The 14,850-nt window shown below is 44.2% G+C and overlaps 1 protein-coding gene across 7 annotated transcripts in view; it reads right to left on the reverse strand.

Annotated features, from left to right (window-relative positions):
* ARHGAP6 (Rho GTPase activating protein 6) overlaps nt 1-14,850 on the reverse strand; it is a 454,675-nt gene that overhangs the window by 30,916 nt on the left and 408,909 nt on the right. For all 7 annotated transcript variants that reach the window (XM_058713350.1, XM_058713349.1, XM_058713353.1 and 4 more), the window contains 4 exons: nt 11,158-11,213; nt 8,356-8,506; nt 7,150-7,298; nt 406-585 (listed from right to left, as the gene is read on the reverse strand). In XM_058713350.1, the coding sequence (XP_058569333.1) occupies nt 406-585; nt 7,150-7,298; nt 8,356-8,506; nt 11,158-11,213 (536 nt within the window). The remainder of the gene's footprint in view (nt 1-405; nt 586-7,149; nt 7,299-8,355; nt 8,507-11,157; nt 11,214-14,850) is intronic.

The raw sequence follows: 14,850 nt of genomic DNA on the forward strand, positions 1-14,850 counted from the left end.
ATGTCAAGATGGACCTTGCAGGAGGTGCCATTGATGGAGACGGTCATGAATTACATGAATTCATGAGGGCCACACATAATTCCCCAAAGAAGGGTTTTATCAATACTTTGAGCAAGGACATTGCTACCTGAATAATTAAATGACTCCAAATTGTGACCGTTGTTTAGGGGCCGACGAAATGAAATTTATAACTTGGGTAGATTTGTTTAAACATGGAATCGCAAATTTCCAGTGGCATCACAGCTATGTGAATTTCTACGTCTGCTGAAACTGTCTGGTTGCCGACGAATTCAGGCAACGACCGGCACTCTAGAGCAGAACACGGTGTGCATGGGTCTCATTACGCCACTAAAGAGAATTAATAGGCCATTTACTGAGATGTCGTGCAAAAGAAGAGCCACTTACCATGAACAGGGCTTCATAATTTTCAATCATCTTCTGTACCACAGCGATGATGGCTGTGCTCTCCTCAGCCCGGGCTGAACTCTGGACCGAGAATTCTTTGTCTGAGGATTTCTGCTTGTGCAGCAGGTTGGGTCCAAATATGGTGGCCAAGTTTAGAGATGTCATTTTGTTCCCAGTGACCTACAAGAGCGGGGAATACAAGGATTGATGTTATTTTTGCTTTTCAAACTGCTGGGTGGTTCGGTAATCGAGGGAACCTTTTCCCCTTTCTTTTCTGCAAGGACTGTATCATTTCTGGAAGAATCCATGAGGAGCACTGTCATTTTCCTTTTGCTTCGTATCTTGGATTGACTCTCATAGCTCCCTGTTCATTTCAATAGCATATTAAGCACAATTTTACGTCTCTAAGTTATTCGTTGTGAAACCGGCACTCTATAAAATGTCTACCCTGTCTGCTTTTAAAAACTACTGATGTCCGTCCATCCATCCATCTAACCAACCATCCATCCATCTATCCACCAGGCAGCCTTCCATCTATCCCTGCATCCATCCCTGCATCCATCCATTCATCATCTCTCTATTAAATCACCCACTAAGCACCTACCATAGGCTATACAGTTTTCATGGATTCTCACTATTTAAACAATTTTCAACAATGATGACACTACAGTCCTTATTTTAAAGAGTTCGCTTTCTAGAGGGGAAACAGACATATCAGGCCCAAGTGGTGAGTACAAAGTATGAAGCCATCAGCTCTGGAGGCCCCCGGGACACTCCAAAGAGGTGGCAATATTTGCACAACACCATGAAGGAAGAAGCGGAGGGGCTGGGGCAAGGGACAATTCCACTGCAGGAAGAACGCTGGATGCAAAAACAGAAACACGTAAAACACATCGAGGCATGCCAGTGCGGCAAAGGGCGCTGCAGGAGAGGCAGGCAAAGCCATTGCCGCGAGTCCCCCGGGGGGCTAGACTGCCCTTGGGCGAGAACCACCGATCCAGGCACATGTTTATTTCTCTTGTTGATACGAGTTGAAAATCGAGCAATGCAGGGATACATCCGAGAACCATGGCTGCTCAGCCTGGGAAGATGTGCCCAACCTTCGAGGGGCACCCGGGCACACAGAGCAAAATTCAAGAGTCCGGGTTCACAGCCACGAGAGAGACTCCTGGTCTGACCCTTGTCCTGGGGAGCCCCGAGCTTGCGGCTATCCGGCCCTGCCACCCCTGCGTGGCCCCGAGTGGCACACAGTGGGTGCTATTTTTGGAAGGGGAGCCTGTTTTCAGGTTTCCTGCCAAGTGAAATGCTTTTGAATGGTCAACACTGGGAATTTTCAAGGAAGTGCTCTTTGTGTAGGACGGTTCAACTATTTTGTCTCTGTTTTATTTCATTCATATAAACCCTGCCATGTTTTTTCCCTTTATTTTTCATTTCTCTTCCTGGAAGTTTATGGCTAAGGATAAACTGAAATAGGTGTCATTTTCAAATTCATCCCTTGAGAGCTCAGGCATCTCGAGGGTCTCCCCTCCCCACCTCTTAAAGTCCTATCAGGGTTTTCCCTGATTTTTTTTTTTAACATTAACAAATAGAAGATTTTGTTTTCTTTTAAATTTTTTTTCCCAACGGTTTTTATTTATTTTTGGGACAGAGAGAGACAGACAGAACATGAACGGGGGAGGGGCAGAGAGAGGGAGACACAGAATCGGAAACAGGCTCCAGGCTCCGAGCCATCAGCCCAGAGCCCGACGCGGGGCTCAAACTCACGGACCGCGAGATCGTGACCTGGCTGAAGTCGGACGCTTAACCGACTGCGCCACCCAGGCGCCCCAAGATTTTGTTTTCTTTTAAAAGAATGTTTAGTACAAGGACGATCCAGAACTCGGTTTCTGTTCCCTTCTTCTCCTGTTGCTATTCTGGGAATGCAATTCAATCCGTCTGTAAAATTGTACATAGATCCCAGCTGCAGACCATGCTGCTGGGGCTTGTTAACGCATTTTTGGTTTGTTTTGATCTGTCTTTGGTTTACTGCTTTTGAACCTGGAAAGGATACTGTTCACAGACAGCCTTCACTCTTGTGCTCGTGTGTCAGCATCTACGTATCCATATGTCCAGGTCATAACCATGTGCGCTTGGGGGCAGTTCGCTAGTTAATGATTAGCTAGCCAATTAAAGGAACAATTTTATCTTTACCCAATAAGCATCCTAGATCATTTCTAAACAGAATATGACTCGCTCACATGTATTACAAGTTTGGCACGTACAGTCACCGGAGTAGGAACTTCCCACGGGCTGTTTCAACTCCTTTGCACTATAAGCTCATGAAGCAGCTGGGCTGTTGTCCTTTTTCGACAGACAGGGAAGTGATGCCCGGAGCCCAGACCCGAGAAGCCACCCTGCATCTTTGTCCCGACCCTGCGCCTCCCACCCGTCACCCTTGCATGCTGGCCCCCGGCCCCTGTCACAGAATATGGGGCAATGGGAACACTAGCTTTAAAGGGTCGGGGGAGCTGGACTCAGGGTAGGGAGAGCGAGGCAGTGGGCCTGCTTCGGTTCCAAAGCCAACCTCCCATTTTGTAGAGGTATTCACCTCCTCAAAGATCACTAATGTCAGCTTTATGTTGGTGACTCATGACTCATTTTGTGCCTCGTAGACTCTTTGAAGAAACGAGGCCAGCCATGGACTCTCTCACCCAAACGGTGCATAGTTATACCACATTTTCTGTGCGATACCGGAGGGTTCCTGGACAACCTGGGAATCCACGGCTCAAGAGGTCTCAGTTATGTTCCTGCAATATTCTTTCTAAAAGATATGAAATCTTTCGTACATTTGGGAATTTCTCTTCTTCCCCAAGGAGCAAAGCAGATAGTAAACAAAATGGAATGAAACAAAGCAAACACTGATAGCTAAACACCCTGATTTGCTAAAATACCATTCTTTTCCCCAAGAAAAGCACTGACGGACGAGCCAACAATTTTCCCCAGGTCTGTCTTTTCAAAATCTGTAAGATCCTAGCAGTTAGGGATGCAGTAAATTTAGGTGCCAGTTCGAAAGGAAATATTATGTTCATTTTATCGAGGAGAAAAAGGACCTCCCCCACCCAACTCTGTACGTTTCCCTCTTCCTCTGTTTTACAGAAACAAGTTCATGTGGCAAGGCGCTGGCTAGACCCTGTGTGAGCCTCCAAGCTTCTAGATGTGCTGGCCCCCCTTCTTCATGCTCCGAGCCATAACAACTACCCAACAAGTAGATAACGCACCTAACCCAAACCACCAAACAGGGAAGAGGAAAAGTCGAAAACTGCTTTGTTTCTTGACGGTAGTTTACAGTTTGATTTTTGCCTCCCTCCACTGCGCTCGGCCTGTATTCTCTACCACCAAACATTAAGCCAACAACCTCTCTCTAGTTCCTCTCCGTCCGCTCCTACTTCGACCAGAGGGGTTTTTCGCTAATTCCCATCCCTGAGCGGAGCTGACATTCGATCCCTACACGCCTGCTGATGTGCGGTTTAAACTCAGTCTCCTCGGTGATGCCCCTCTTAACTTTTCTGGACCACACTCGCCACTTTTTCTCTGCAGCTCCGGAGTGAGTCCTCACTGCATTCCCTAATTCTCTCTTTGCCTTGTGTCCTTGCCTCCGCCACCTCCCAGAGGCCACAGCATCCGAGGAAGAGTAATACGAAAATTCCTGAACAACAACACTCACTCGTTTAGAGGAACTCAGATAGGTGCTCAGGATGTATGTGATTCAAATGCCAAGGCCACTGTTACGTGGAGACATTTACAACGTGAACTGCTGGTTTCCATATTGCTATTTATACAAAAGCCTCCCCACTCGCTCTCTCCCTGACTCTAACCAATCTACAGCGTGGGTGATACTACCTTAGTGGAATCCTTCCAGAGATTCAGGGCTTAAAAGAATTAAGCACCTATTCCCTTACAAAGGCATTCAGCACTCTACAAACACAGCTCAATTTCCCCTCAAACCTCACCAGGACCTTCCCACTCTATGGCCTTTACTCGAATCTAAGATGGCTGCGTGGGCCACCTGTTTTCCCGTGACTTTGAACCAATTCACAGAAACAGCACTCTCCTCATATTTCCCCTGCTGCTTTAACGTTTGATTCCTAGCCCTTCGTTCTGATTCAAGGTTTAGGCCAAGGGTGTCCAGAAACCCTGGCGAACTCTTGACTCCCTGTACAACCTTGCTGTTACTGGGATATCTGCATATTCCTTAGAGTAAACCACTCTTCTCAACCGCTGTGCGGTGCCGGTCGAAGAAGTTTTATCCCCAAAGCTCAGAACTCAGGTTTAGGAAGGTTAATAGATTTCTCCAAGAACACATGGCCACTTAGTTATAAAAGCTACCGAGTGTTCTCAACCAGGGGTGACTTCCCCCCCCGCCCCGGCCCCCACAGGATCCTTGGTAATGTCCAGAGATGCTTTCGGTTGGTCACACCTGGGGCATGGCGGGGAGCTGCTACCGACAACAGGTGGGCCGAGGCCAGAGATGCTACTAAGCATTCCAGAATTCACAGGGTAGCCCCTACAACAATTCCCTGCTCCCAAACATCAATCGCACGGGAGCTGGAAGACCTTGAACTAGACCCCCAGTGGAGGATTTTTCCTAATTTCTGTTCTAGATTTCTGCTCTTAGTAAGCTAGACCACTTTGGGTTTGAGCCACCGCTGTAACTCCTAGTCACTGGACCGCCCCGCCCCCTCTTCAATATGACAACTTTGCGTGAATTGGAAGAAGGAGCCCCTTCCTCAAGATATTTTCGTGCAATCTTCTGGGCTACTGTCTTACTAACTCTGCAAATCCATAGAGACTGTGGGGTGCACGGTTCCCTCCCCCAGAGTTGTGAAATGCACAAGTAAGCAACGTGCACAACCGTAAGTGGAGCTCCCTGTGGGCCACAAGGTAAGTTACTTAGCCCCTCTAGGCCCCGGTTTCTACCTCTGAAACATGGAGGCAACTATATCTGTCTTGCGTAGGGGAGGATGCGCTGTAACGTATGGAGCCCCTGGAGCACAGCCAGCACGAGGTGGGAGATACATCAATGGAAACATGCTAAGTTTCATTGGGACCTGTCTAGGAGTATTTTCTACTTTCGGGCATAAGTAAGGGAGGCCTGTTCCGCCCTTGGACAGAACGTCTGAAAATGAATTCTAAAAAACGCGAGAGTGACTTCAATTGGACTTTCTGCTTTCCTCGCTGCCTCCTTAATCACACAGACAGGGTCCTGCCTCTACCCAATGATTAGGCAGAGGAGTCGACGGTTTCTGTTACATCAGTAGCTGATAAAGGACGACACCCAGACGGGTAATATAACTACTTAACAATTATGAGAATTACAGCATATCCCCAGAAGAGCTGTGTCTGCTGAAATCAGGTGTCAGTGCCATATTATGAAGCCTAAAGTCAGCAGAGGGTTCACTAACTATCACTACTATAGAGATAAATGGCTAACTCAGGAAAGTTCCGTCCTTACGCCAACTGGAAGGTTGAAGATAAGAACTGCAAAACTGTCGTTCTGGATTAAAGTGAAAACATATATATGTTTTCATATATATACATACATATATATATATATATATATATATATATATACGTACGTATATATATATATATATATATACGTACGTATATATATGTGTGTATATATATATATGTATGTGTGTGTGTGTATATATATATATATATATATATATATACAACCATGATTTTTAGCAAAGAAATTTGACAAACAGAACAGAATCCATGATAGAGCTGAGTTCTGCTTAACAAGGATTGAAGAGAAAAGTTTCTGTGTTTAAATAAATTTGGAATGCCTTTGGCCTCTTCTCATCTGATTTGTAACGAGTGTCAGCGTAGTAAAGGGTCTGAAATCACCTGGGGAATCCAAGGTCAAGAAGTATGACGGCGTGGTATCCAAAAGGCAAACAGATCTCTTGGTAAGGTCAAGATTAAACAGGATGCTGGCTAAATGGTCACCTGAAATTGAAGCTGGCATCTCCTTTGCCCAAGGGTGAAACCAAAAAACACCTCGAAGCATATGAGTGTGACCAAAGAGAACCAGAGCCCAGGACTTCAAATGGGCAGAGGGTGGGGTCACACTAGGGCCTGAGTGGGGACCGGGCTCAACAAGAACATCCCGAAGGGGCCCACAGGACCGTGCAGTTCCTTCACCTGGTTTGGAAGCAGGACTGACCCTCCGTTGCATTGAGCCGGCCTGTCTTGGCGGGACGGTTTAAGGAGAGAAAGGGTACCAGACTTGTAACTATCGGGCAGATGGGAGCTTGAGGGACAAACCGGAAGAATAACGTGGCCTCATATTTGGGCTTCAAGTGAAAGAAGCAGATCGAATTAATTACAAAGACAGCAATCTTCCCCCATCCCCATGACTCCGTGTTGTTCATGATCCTAAGCCCCTCCGTAGCTCATTTGTTTGTCTTCTTCGTACAAACGGAGATTCAAGGTCTTGAGCAAAGCACCGTCAGGGAAAATGACAGCCTTGTTTGGAAACCATCTTGAAACACAGGAGGTTAAGGGCCCGTGCGCTCTTAGGAACTGTCCCGCCGGAGAAAACACTAGTTCTCGTTCTACATGGACAGCTAGGGCGGGAAAGGGCAGGCGTCCTTTCCTCCAGGTGAAACACTTAACCGAACTGACGCCCACTCTTCTGCAAGGGGACAAAGGACGAGTCCCAGCATGCAGGGCGGCAGCGGGGGGTGGGGTGCCTACCTCTTGCCCATCTTTGCTGACGTTGTCGTTGGCGTGCCTGGCCACCATGGAGAGGAACTGGAGGAGTCGGTGGAGCGTGTCGCAGTTGCAGGGAGGTAGAAGGTAGATGAGAAGCTGCAAGGTACCCAGTTGTTCCTCTGGCTCCAACACTAAGCAAGGCAAAAGGAGGCATTCTAAGTCAGTTAAAGGGGGAGCTCCCACCATTGGGGCTCGGAGAAGAGGCCCCTCCTGACAGCTTTCCGAAAGGGAAAGTTTCGGAAACTTTTTCCAAAAGCAAGGCAAGTCACATTCCACTCCACCCAATGGGAGCCCTGGCTTAGCAATTTAGCACGAGGTTCTATGAAGGCCATAAAGATAAACCAGATCCAGGGAGCTGCAACATTGAGAGAAAGCATTCTAGTCCATGGTAGAAATATAACGTAATTTCGCTTACTTTCTTCTCCCTCCTTTCCCTGGCATTACCCATCATTTACTTTGGGGATCGCAGTCTCTCGTTTTCAGTAAATATTTACTAACGATGACTGGGAATCGGTGAACACTCGCCATGTTGAGTTTATGGAGGATGTGAGGCCCTTTTCCGTCGAGCAATGCACAAGGAATTGCCTTTTTGTTGGCAGTAACCAAGACACGGCACAATGAGTGTCTTCTCTCTCTTTTGTGATCCTATTTTAATGGTAGCGTTGGAGGAAGAAATGTATGGAGGCTGACACAGCTCTGGCCTGTCCCTCCTCCCTCTCTTCCTTTACGCCTCCATGGGATCTGCATCTACAGCCCCGGGGCAGCCATATTGAAAATTCCGGCACTGGACTATGCCATCCTGCTTTCCCTGGAATGTCGCCTGCTGCCTTTTCTCACTCTGGGTTTCTGTGGCTCCCTCCTTCCTCCTACCAGTAATGCGAACTCATTTTTAGGCACAGACTCAACGGGAAATCTTGCTGTTACTTCAAAGCATCAATATATAGCACTCTCTACTGAGCTGGGGTCATTTGAAAGCATCCCAAATTCTTCTTTGTTCTATCACAACTTTCTTCTTGCTAACTGTCCCCAGGGGAAATCTCACAAAATTCCCCCAAATAGCCCACTCATTAGAGACCAATAAATAAGAACGAAAGGAGGTACTGGGAAACGCATGCACACGGTTTGATGAGTGAGTTGGACATCCCAGGACTCCCGGGACACATTCCTGGAAATGCGTGTATTACGCACAGAGAGTATTGATGAAGGCCGTGTACAGCTCCCTGGTGAGAAGGGGGTCCGGCATGTCCCTCAGGAACTCCTTCAACAGGGCGGCCACATCATGAACGCTGTGCTCTTCCTCCAGAGAGACATCGACCCCGCGGTCAAATTCCTCACGTAACTGGAAAAATAATGGTTCAAGTGGCAGCCTTATAACACCATACCTCAATGTTCAGTGTCCAGCAAAATAAAAAAAGAAAGTGCTGTGACATGCAGTATGTGGTATTAGGCTTACGCAGACACAGGAAAGGAGAAGAAAACATGTCACCTTGATCGACAAAGTCTATGCATCCAGTCATGAATATATAGATAGATATACATACATATATACACATATATACATATATACACATATACATACATACATATACATATACATATATGTATACATATACATATATACAATATATACATATATGCATAATACATAAATACATATACATAATGCATTAATAATAATAAAGAATATATATATATTTACATGCATTATTAAATAAAAGTATCTGTAGGTTTGAAGTTAATGATGCAGGCAGAAAAGCTTGATAACACCATCCAGAAGGTTGGGAGGAAGAGCTAAGGGGTTAGGTCAACAGTAAATGTGGGAGGGAGGAACGAACCGATTGCATAGCAGTTTTGTGTGTCAGCAATCCTACTAGGTTGGAATTTTGACATTTTACAGAAATACTCAACAAGAAAGCAAGGGTTTTTTTTTTTTTCTTGCAAACAACGAAATGAAAAAACCCTCATAAGCCGTCTGTGACTAAGGCTTGAAAGATGACAATTACTAAACAAAATGTGCCTTAGGGATGTCAGAGTAGCCTTATTAACAATTCCCAAAGGGATTTCCTGCCTTCATCATTATACTCGGTTTATTAGCATTTACAACAACAGGAAAACCCAATAGTGAGAGGAAGGGAGTCATAACCCTACACCCTACTTCCATGACCGACAGCCTAACTTCCCTTATGTACTGTTTCCTCCTGTGGAAACAATTATGTGAGTTCGTGAATCACCTCTATGCAGTGAGCTTCCATAAGAATCTATTTGTTCAATCATTCATTCATCCGTTCAATTTCCCGTGTACCAGGCCTCGGTACAGGCTCTCAAAGCCCGGTAGGGAATAAAGAGGCAACGTCCTTTTCCACCCTCAGCTCTCAGACTGATACAGAGTCTGGCGATAAACTGGTAATCCCCCAAATGATTAATTAGCTCTTAATATTGTGACAACCGTTCTCAGTAAAAAATTCAGGGCGCTAAGACGTGATGTTCAAAATAAAATGCGGAGTTAAGGCATATTTCACACTAGAATCTAAGTCTAAATAACCACAATTATATTGTTATTGGATAATCCTTGAATGAATCTCCCTGCAGAGGTTTTTCCCCTTTGATGGATCCAGATAGAACTGAGGAACCATTTCTGACACCAGCCTCCTCTCCACCTGAGCAGAACACGCGTTAGTGTCCCGAATTGCTCATCGATTCCAGCCAAGTTGTCATTAGTGCGCAGCAGGCTGCCGGAACGACAAAGGCTTCCACTGGTATCACTCCTACTGGCGATCATTTAAACACGTCACGTTTCTTTCCTGAGCGCACACACGTGCAGAAAGAACGGACCTCGGAAAGAGCTTAATCCAAATTGTGTGATCTTGGGTTTAACACCGATCTTGAATTGAGCACGGATCAAACTGTGTGATCTTGAATTAAGTTTCTTAGTCTCTCTAAGCCTCAAAGGAAGTGGGTGAAGGAAGGGGCTACTCTCAGAGCTGGTGGGTGGAGTCAATAAGGTAATGTTTTGAAAGTGTTCTCCAGGTCCGCATAGGTGAGCGGCCCCAAAATGTTACTATACCATCTTCCTTCTTGCAAGTCCTGTTGTGAAATGTTAAAAGCTGTTCAATAGTCTCTTGTGTGACTATGGAAAATAAAGACAATACTCCTTTCGGAAGCCCCTTTTGTTCTGACAAAAAAAAGAGGCATTTATTTCGGTTAGTTTTATTAATATGAACAAATATTTCTTCGGCTTCATCAACTAAAAATTACTTTCCGTTGCCTCCATTTCTGAGTTGCTGAGTTCCTTCTTTCTGTCGGAACCAAGAGAGGAGACTTAACATTTTAATTTTCTCTTGGCCAACAAATGAATTATTTTTTCAAAGGATGGCTTTTGCCTCTTTGGGAAGCCATCAGGAGCACAAATACCTTCCCGATCATAGGCGTCGATTCCTGACGGTCTAGGTATCAAACTTCTGTTGGGGGAATGTGGCACAGCGCTGAAGGAAACCAAGGGGTGCGGTCCCCACGTGCAAAATGAATTGGGGATCGAGGGTTTCACAGAAACTTACTAAGAATTGTTTATTTTTGAGAAGGTACAACGATCAAAAATAGCATCTTATATGAAGAGAATGTCAATGGCATTATTCATATTGCATTTTAGTAAAAACAAGTGCTATACAAGAGTCTTCTGCTTATTATCACTTACTGTTTAGGTGCTCTCTGGATCTCCTGCTTTTATCATTTCCACAAGATGTTTATGAATTAGTTTTGTTTGGCTGTATGTGCCACGGACACATCCAAATGTTTTGCTTTCAAGTGTTTGAGCCTCACTCTATCACAACCTTTCTGAGCCTTTTACCTCTTGGGAGTCAATTACACTCTAATTGGTGGGAGGATACCAGCAGAGATATTGAGAAATGAATTTGCATATACTTGAACTCTGCATGAGGTAATTCATTTGAAAGTCATGTGAAACGTACAACGCGGTCTTTCCTTTTCACTTACTTGTCTCACTCTCTTTTTTGAGCTTCCAACTCGGAATATCCCCACTGTCTGGAGGCCTGCAAAGAAGCAAACAAAATCAACAGTCCGGTTTTATGGCTCGAAACTCTGGAGGAAATCACCGTAGACCCAGAATAGGATGCCAGCACCCAGCTGCAACTCGCAGAGCAGTAACAGCACAGTCACATGCACTAACGGTTCTTCATCCCACTCTATGGTCTGCAGGCACCTCCAGCTTAACTCTGCAGGCACCAGGGGCGTGTCATGTTAAACGTTTGTGTGATGAAAAATTTGTCACGTGATAGTGTGTATTTCCACGTCTTCTCCATATGAAAAAAGTAACCTTTTCTTTGTTATTCGGAATGATTACTTAAACATAAATTCTATACGAATTTTTAGCTCTCCCTCAGTTGTAAAACTAGATATTTCTTGTTTCACTGATTATAATGAACACAAGCACTTATCAACGAAAATCTAGAAAGTGCAGAAAAAGGTAAAAGGTAACATACTTTTCAAAATAACGGATGCAAAAATAACCACCATGAATATTTTGGTTTATTTCTGTCCAGCCTTTACTCGGTGTGTGCGTGCGTGAGCGTGTGTGTTCTTTTTACATAGCTGAGCCAGAGTTTTTGTCGCTTCAGGTTTGATTCTGGGGGGCAGGAGTACTCCCTAAGAAGTATCATGTACTTCAGGGGCACAGAATGTCTGAACAGCTCTCCTTTTCCTATGCAAGCCATTAATCATCAGCACTGCTGATCACCATCTCCATTTATTTTTTTCATTGGTGGCTCATTTTCTCTTCATTTGGGATCATCAGTTATGAGGGCGATGGTGGGTTTGGAGCTGCCAATGGACATTTTGCAGCCACGTGAAGAGAGCTGGTCTGAGAGGAAAGCCACCAAACAGGCTCGTGCTCTCATGCCATCATTTGATTCCTGGATCCAGTGGTGCCTGAATTTAGATACAATACTGAGACTTCCATATGTAAATAGGATTGGGGGAGGGGGTGGTGGTGCTTTGCCTGATCTAGTTTGATCTGGGTTCCTCTCTCTTGCCACTGAAAAGGTTCTGACTAGTACAACGTATAATTACATTGGAAAGAATTTCAATCTTTATAACATTATTTCTTTCATCCAGAACCAAAGTAAACATCTTAATTTGTTTAAGTCACGTTTTAGATTTGTTGGTAGAGCTTTGCCGTTTTCTTTACAGAACTTTCTTGGCTTCTTATTACAGATATTCTGGGTATATTTTTGATATTAGTATGAGTGAATTATTTTATTGTGATGGTATACAACTGATTATTACTCTCACATAGGAAATGGGCATCTTTTTGTAGACATATTTTATGGTCTTGCCACATGATGCATTAGGTATAAGCCCTTTTTGGTTGGTTTTCCAGGGTTTTTTAGTTAGAAGAGACAACATCTATAATTACAAATCCATTTATAAATATAATTATGAATCCATACATCCCATTTATCAGTTCTATATCTTATAAATGGTATCCTGAATTTCCAGACTAATTTGAGAGAATCATGGTGAGAGGCTAATTAGTGCTGACTTGCACCATCACATTTTTGTGCCCTTGGTGGGATTTTGCTCTGCGTCTGTTTGCAAAAGACTCCTGTACCTTCTTTGTCGCTTCTGTCGGTGTGTCTGCCTCCTAAGTGAGTCCAACCCCTAGCTTAATTTATTGTTTCTACCTCTCTGTGAGCTTAAAAACAGGGCAATTGAGCTATTTAGAATCACTCCAGAATTAAATTTCACATCTGCAAAAGGAGTATAAGTATCCACCTGAAAAGTTATGCAACGATTCAATTAATTAATGCATATAAAGGGCTTAGAATCATATCTGGCATCTGCCATTATAAAGAGAGAAACAGACCCTGATTGAATGGAATGAGTCTCCTTTGTGCAAAATAGAAAACCTTAATATAATAGCAGGTGTTAGCAAATGTTCATTTTGGCTGCATTTGCTCTCTGATTTTCTGATGGTTTCTGAATAGCTGAAATTTCTACAGAAATATCACATAAGGGCATTTTCTACACAAGCGGGACTATTCATTTGGTTGAATCCCTCCAGACTCTTCAGAAATGCCCATTTCCATGACATTACTTCCTCAATGATAGTACTTTTTCACTCGGCAAAAATGACTGTCATTTTAAAAAATGACTAGTTACTGATCAAGTGCCAGAATTCCTATGTATCTCAATTGATTATAATCTGATTTAAGTTTCTAAAATATTTGTTTGTTTGCTTATTTATCGGCAGAGCAAACGGCAGCTTGCAGGCAGTCAATGCCATTCTCTGGCACAAGCTATGCCGTGACTCTCCTTCAAAGAAAACATACAGTCTAGGCATTTAGTAACCCCGACCTAAGGTAGTCACTGAAAAAACAGGGGTACATCAAAAAAGGCATAGATCTGGCAAAGGACCGTGACTTTGCTGGGGCCTGTCCCAGAAATCGACATGATCACCTTTCTCTCCTTTTCATCAGAAACTACAAGGGAAACTTGACCCAGAGCACCTGGACCTCAGGCTTAGGAAGTATCAAGTAAAGAGGGCAGGCATGATAAGCCTCAAAATCAGCCCAAATCCCAGAAAGGTAATAGCACTTGAGTCCCATTATACTGTCTGTGTTTTTGTTGTTGTCATTGTTTTGAAAGCTGTGCTTCTGGGAAATTGAGGATGCTTAGGGAATTCTTTTTTTTTTTTTTTATATGAAATTTATTGTCAAATTGGTTTCCATACAGCCCCAACAGGTGCCCTTCTCAATGCCCATCACCCACTTTCCCCTTCCCCCCACCCCCCATCAACCCTCAGTTTATTCTCAGTATTTAAGAGTCTCTTATGGTTTGCCTCCTTCCCCCTCTGTAACTTTTTTTTTCCCCCTTCTCCTCCCCCCTGGTCTTCTGTTGGGTTTCTCAGGATCCACATATGAGTGAAAACATACGGCATCTGTCTTTCTCTGACTGACTTATTTCACTTAGCATAATACCTTCCAGTTCCATCCATGCTGTTGCAAATGGCCAGATTTCATTCTTTCTCATTGTCAAGTAGTATTCCATTGTGTATATAAACCACAATTTCTTTATCCATTCGTCAGTCGATGGACATTTAGGCTCTTTCCATAATTTGGCGATTGTTGAAAGCGCTGTTATAAACATTGGGGTACAAGTGCCCCTATGCATCAGCACTCCTGTATCCCCTGGGTAAATTCCTAGCAGTGCCACTGCTGGGTCATAGGGTAGATCTATTTTTAATTTTTTGAGGAACCTCCACACTGTTTTCCAGAGCGGCTGCACCAGTTTGCGTTCCCACCAACAGTGCAAGAGGGTTCCCGTTTCTCCACATCCTCGCCAGCATCTATAGTCTCCTGATTTGTTCATTTTGGCCACTCTGACCGGCGTGAGGTGGTATCTCAGTGTGGTTTTGATTTGTATTTCCCTGATGAGGAGTGACGTCTGAGCATATAGTATAGAAAGCATCTGGGTGCAAGGGAAAGGGTGGCGCACACAGACATGGATGGAGTCAAGGTCATTGTCCAAGCCCAATTTTGGAGGGAATGAAAAGATCTTCGACAAAAGTTTATAAGGCTAAAGTGGATCATACTCTCTGCTACCCATTTCCCAAACTGGCAGATAGAGTCTTATGAAAGAATTGTTTTTATGGTTTGCTCTTTTTTTCAT

The sequence above is a fragment of the Neofelis nebulosa genome, chromosome X, assembly GCF_028018385.1.
Source record: "Neofelis nebulosa isolate mNeoNeb1 chromosome X, mNeoNeb1.pri, whole genome shotgun sequence".
Classification (NCBI taxonomy): Eukaryota; Metazoa; Chordata; class Mammalia; order Carnivora; family Felidae; genus Neofelis; species Neofelis nebulosa.